The 6,000-nt window shown below is 45.9% G+C and overlaps 1 protein-coding gene across 8 annotated transcripts in view; it reads right to left on the reverse strand.

Moving 5' to 3' along the window:
* Nucleotides 1-6,000, reverse strand: part of MGA (MGA, MAX dimerization protein) — an 83,165-nt gene that overhangs the window by 51,548 nt on the left and 25,617 nt on the right. For 5 of the 8 annotated variants that reach the window (XM_019551388.1, XM_019551387.1, XM_019551386.1 and 2 more), the window contains exons 4-7: nt 3,106-3,395; nt 2,471-2,655; nt 2,106-2,193; nt 1,543-1,638 (exon numbers count right to left, since the gene is read on the reverse strand). In XM_019551388.1, coding sequence (XP_019406933.1) covers nt 1,543-1,638; nt 2,106-2,193; nt 2,471-2,655; nt 3,106-3,395 — 659 coding nt within the window. Of the gene's footprint in view, nt 1-1,542; nt 1,639-2,105; nt 2,194-2,470; nt 3,396-6,000 lie in introns of all 8 variants that reach the window. The other 3 variants (XM_019551384.1, XM_019551385.1, XM_019551382.1) reach the window with 1 other exon arrangement.

Below are 6,000 nucleotides of genomic sequence, written 5' to 3' on the forward strand. Positions count from 1 at the left end.
GTCAGAAGTAACCCTCCAAACTTTAGCACATGCAGCTTAAATCAAGCATCCTTGGATTTTCAGATCCTGGGAAAAAACAACCTAGATACAGAGCAGAGCATTAACCTAGAATGTGACTACCTGCTAAGCAAAAGATAAACTAGTTATGTCCTCCCTTAGCATTGAGACCAAGCAAGCCTTAAAACATGGGGAATAGGTATCCCAAGTATACCTGTATCTGATGTACCATCATCCTGGTACCAAGGGCCTGCTAACATTATATATAGTAAGTTTAACTTTCTTTCCCTTCACCAATACAGTAACAATAGGCGCTACATAAAACACAAACAGAACAATATTTTTTGTTTATTTTTAGCTACCACATGGATCATACTTTACACATAGCACCTGCTTTGATACTTGTATCAAGTCCCAAAAATCACAAGTTTGGAAAGGGTCCCAGAAAGTAATACTGCAAAATTTTTAACCAATTTACAAGCCAGCTATCACACTATTTTACTGCTTTATTACCTAGATACACAATGCAGGCTGGATTTGGAAACTGGTGTCATGACAAAGGTGAAAATGCATGTTTATATAAAGTGGTCAATGTTCTTTTTCTTCTTTTTATTTTTGGAATGAGGTTGTATCACAAGTCAGGGCAGCAGGCAGGCTCAACTGCCTTCAGCTATCAAGTGTGCCTGGCTGCCAGTGGCTTAAATACTCCCAGCAGGCCCCAGTCACATGCATGGACATGGCTGCCTGCTCTTTCAATTCCCAGAAAGCTACTCAGGACAGATACATATTTAGCTCTGAGATTCTGACTCCTGGTTCTTACCTTTGATCCTCATGTCCTAGGTCCTGTCTGTTTCTACAGTCCTATGTCCTACTTGCTTATTCCTGATTTCCTGTTCCCTGAGCCCTGGTTCTTGGCTTCTTCCTAGCTTTATCCATGTCCTGATTCCTGCCTTGCTGGCTCCTTCCTCCAGACCCCTGTGATTCCAGATGGCCTTGCTGGCTCCTTGACCTCTGAATTCCAAACTCCTGTTCAGACATCCAGCTCCTAGCCCCTGGCTTAGTGTTGCCTGGTGACCACCCATCTCCCAGTCCCAAACAGCTCCTGCCTCCTGTTCTGAACCCCACAGTCAGCTTTTGGATTTATTCAAGTGATGACCTACCTCCTGATCCACTGACTATTTTAGAACAGTGCTTCCCTGACCTTGTCTGTCCCTGTTCCTCTAGGCTGTGACCTCCTAGGGTTCAAAACCAACTGTTTACCTCCCAGTCATACTCCTGACAGGCTGTTTGAAAAACTTGCTAAAGTCTAGGGGGAAGTAGTAAGTCAGATACTCGTTAGATGCCATCTCACTGCTAGAGATGGTAAAAAGAAATCAAGGAAGGGTTGCACCCAGTTTTGCCCTCATACAAGGGACCAAGGCAGTAGGATCCACACTTTTGGCCTCTTCAGTGCACCGAGATCAGGTTTCCACTGGGTTAAGGCAATAGGAGGAAAAAAAGTCCCTGCCCTGAGGGGTGTAACATACAAACACATACAAAACAAACCTTCCTGAAGACTAGGATGGATCACTTGCTTGTGCCTCAAGGACTTTAGATCTTCCATGAGTTCTTTTTCAAGATGGCATATTCGTGCTTCACAAGCTGCTCAGGGATTACATTATGACAAACAAGATGTTATTGCATGTACATGAAATAGCACTTACCATCTCATGTACATACTACATTGTTTATTTAAATTAGTAATGGCCAAGCACCCCAAAAGTACAAAGCATAAGACACTGTCTCTACTAATCAGCCACTGCTGTCACCCAGTACCATCAAATCGTATCACCAGTGATATGCAACAATAATGAATTTGACAGCAGCTCCTGTAGGCCAAACCTGCGAAGCCAGCACTAACCCTGACTCCTGCCCCTTCTCCAAGTGCTGCCCCAACTCCCATTACCAGCACCCACTTTAACTCTGCACCCAAGGCTCACATACTACACACCCTGGCTGCTAGTACCACGTGTGGTCATCAATTTATAGAATCCTCTCTCTATGTCCTTATACATTCCCCTTAGTATAAAATAAACAACCTTCTCCATTTTCAGGTGCGAGAGAGGTACCTGGATCACTTGAAGCTAGCATGGGGGTCCGTACGTTCTGTGACTCTTCTCCTCCAGCTCTATCAACAGTGTGAATATCAAGTGCTTCCTACATGCAAAGAGAACTTCAAATAAATTTAAAGTGCCTTAAGTTAAAAACACTAATCGAGAAACAGACTGGAACTTTATGACACTGAAGGCTGAGTACTAGAGACATTTTGCAACGCCAGCACCGCAATTTTAAAAACAAAAAACCCCCTGACCTTGGTTTCAGGGATGCCAAAAAGATGCATTTTCAGCTTGTGACCATTTATAAGCTATAGGAGCAATTACCCCATCCTTTTCACATTAATTTTTTGAAGGAGACAGAAGGAAGAGTAGTTTACCTTTGATGCAAAGGACACAAAGAGGACTCCATCCACATCCTCAAGATCTGGCTTAACATCTGGAAGGATATTTCCTGGTCCAAAAGAAGCATTCTTGCTTGTCACTGCTGTCTTTCCCAGGTTTTTAGGGGGCCGTCCAGCCTTGGAGATCTTCAGTTTCCGCGGCCTTCCTCTTCTACTTGGGCCTGATGACACAGAGTTTTGATTAGTACCAGTGCTCTTCTGGGACATGGAATTCTTTAATACTCTTGTTTTTTTTCTTCCAGTGACATGTTTAGCTGGAAAAGAGCTACCTGCAGAGCCCCTGGGATTGAGATTAGAGGATTTAGATATGGTCCATTGTCTCTCTTTGACTGAATAGCATTTCTGTAGCACTTTGTTTCCAGGAGACATTTTTCTCACAGCTACTTTCTCAGTTTCCATGGCCATGCCTAAGCAAGAACCCTTGTGATTTTCAAAATAGGCAGGCAAGGAATCTAGTATTGCACTCAAAGAGGATTTATCTTTCTTACATGAGAGCATGGTCTCTGGCAGCTCAGAGATTTTCACTGTACTCTTAGTGACTGAACAGGGCTCCAAATAAACTACTGGCATCTTCCCACTATCCAATTTTAACATTTTGGCTTTAGCAACACCTGAAGGGCTGGTTAGTATCCGTTTCCTGGACCTGACGTCTGCTTCTTTTCCATCGAGCTCGCTGTGTTTCCTTAGTTGTTTCTCTAGTATGGGATCATCATCACTGTTGGAATACTCATCAGTTTCCTCATCTGTATCTTCCTGTTTCACAGTTACTCCTTCTATGCATGCACTTGACCCATAATCATAGTCATCCACTGGCTCCTCTTTAACAACTACATTGAAATGTCCATTTGGGTCCAACGGAGATGCCACTCGGGAACTGCTTTCATAACTGCTCGCAATGGGACTGGAAAAAAGGAGTAAACAAGGAATTTGAAATACACAAACATAAGACACAAATTCAGAAGTTATCCTCTTCCAGTTGTATTTTCCTTCCCTAAAAGGAATCATTCAGTACTACAAGGTTATTGTTGTTGGGTCCTACTTTAAACAGGACAATTATTTTTCTTTTTTATGATATCACCACCTCCCATAATCTTCAATATCTTTTGTACTTCAGAACAGTACTGAAGTTGGTTGAGTTTGCTAGTGACCTCCAAGTAAAAGCTGGTGATTAGGAAAAGATTTCATTTACATGTTTACACTTTTTGAACAATAGCAAGCATTCAAGGAATATTATTAGTATGTCACCTTGTTTAAGGTTTTTCATCACCAAGGCGGCAATAACTGTTCCCTTCCCTCCTATTGTTAAAATCACATCTAAACATTTCTACATGGGAAGTTAAGAAACAATTAAAACTCTGAAGTCAATGCACTGTAACTTACATGCATTTAACGTCAGCATTAGGGCTGTGCAAAGCTTCAGTAGCCAAGTCGATTTGGAGGAGATTCAGTCCGGCAGCCGAATTGCTGAATCCTAATCAAACTGGGAAACCAATTAAATGGTCCAAATCGATTTGGAAAAGATTTGGCACCACTTTGGAAATCTAGACTAAACAGGCAGCAGTCCTCACCACGCTGGACAGAGCTACCCCCAGCTGTTAAGTCTGTTGTGGTGAGTGGAGGGGGGAGGGAAGGGGCATGGGGGGCAGATCAACGGCCCCTCAGCAAGGGAGGGATTAGGGTTGGGGCTGGGACAAACTACCCAACTATGGCAGGGGGGCATGGGACTCTGGAAGGGGGACGGGGGCGGTGCAAGATGCGGGCACGCCAGCACTAGGAGAGGGGGCTATGCTGTGCTGCCACTTGCCCAGCTGGAGGAGCGGGTGCGATGCAGGCACAGCTTGCTCCAGGCAGAAGGGGGCAAGCGACAGCAGAGCATAGCCCTGATCCCAGCACTGCTGCACCCATGTCCCCCTGCCATGGCCGGGCAAACAGCAGCAGGGCATAGTGCAGGATGCAGGTGCAGCAGCGCTGGGAATGGGGGCTATGCCTTGCTGCCACTTGCCCCCTTCCACTCCAAGCGCCTGCACTGCACCCCCGTTCCCCTTGCCCCAGCTGGGCAAGCTGCAGCAGGGAATAGCCCCTGCTCCCAGCACTGCCACACCTGCATCCCACGCTCCCCCACCAAGGCTTGTCCCAGCTGCAGCCTCCATCCCTCCTTCGCTGTGGGGCGATGATCTGCCCCCCACCCCACACCTCTTCCCTCCCCTTTCCACCCACTACAACAGACTTAGCAGTTGGGAGGCAGCTGCGTCCAGTGTGGTGAGAACTGCTGCCTGTTTAGTTTATGGCCAAATCTCTGAAGTGGCACTGATCCTTCGGATCCGATTCAGCCAAGTCAAATCGGGATAGCGATTCGAATCTCTGAATCAAATCATTGTCCCTCCAAACCAACCAAATCTGAAAGAAATACTTGCCACTTTGCACAGGCCTAATCAGTGTGAACAACTTTATGCAGAAGTGACCTTCCTTCATTGTATTCATCGTGCCATTTTATTTCTGAATATAAGCCTCCACTTAGGGCACTAACTTATGCCTATGTGCATTAACTTCAGTTTTAGTTAGTTAATCTTAACTTTGAGTGTGTCCTTGCAGACAACCCCTAAATGTAACTGGTGTTTTAACATTACCCATAAGAAATCTCACCCTAACTGCAAGTATGAAAGCCATTGGGCTACTCTCAGTTCTACACTCAGTTCACCAATGCAAGTTCAAAGCAATTCAAATGATGCTGAGCTAGAGATTAAGTCAACTGACTACATGGATTTAACCAAGTGCCAGCCAGAGAGAGAAGTATCTGGTCCACAGTTAGACATTACAAACCTAACTGTAGGTGCAATCCCACCCTTATCCAATGGGTTGTCCTGGAACAGACAGATATTTCTAGGGGTGTACCAACAGAGATGTTTCGGGCTGATAGGGATAACTAATTTTTAGGGAAGCATATCGGTCAATACCGATCCGATTTCTGATACAGCATGGAGAGCTGTGTGCAGTTGGTAAGTCTGTTGTGGTGGAAGGGGAAGGAAAGGGTATGGAGGCAGATCAATGCCCCCTGCAGTGAGGGAGGGAGGCAGGGGCAGACACTGCCCAGCAGGGTGGGGCAGGTCTGGGATGGAGCTGTGGCTCATCTTGGTGGGGAAGGGCTCCTGCCACTGCACGTACCCCAGGAGGGTGCTTACACAGTCAGATGGATTGCAGATTGGCTCAAGGGTCATAGTCAGAGGGTGGTGGTAGACAGGTCATATTCAACCTGGGGGGAAGTGGGCAGCGGAGTACTCCAGAGCTCGGTCCTTGGGCCTGCGCTGTTCAATTTCTCCATCAGCGACTTGGACGACAAGGTGAAAAGCAACTTGTTTAAATTCACCGATGATACCAAAATTTGGGGTGAGGTGAGCATACTAGTAGGGAGGAAAAGACTGCAGCAAGACCTGGATAGGTTACAGGGGTGGGCTAACAAAAACAGGATGCGTTTCAATACTGACAAGTGCAGGGTGCTGCACTTGGGC

This window comes from Crocodylus porosus, unplaced genomic scaffold (assembly GCF_001723895.1).
Source record: "Crocodylus porosus isolate Cpor-Errol unplaced genomic scaffold, CroPor_comp1, whole genome shotgun sequence".
Classification (NCBI taxonomy): Eukaryota; Metazoa; Chordata; order Crocodylia; family Crocodylidae; genus Crocodylus; species Crocodylus porosus.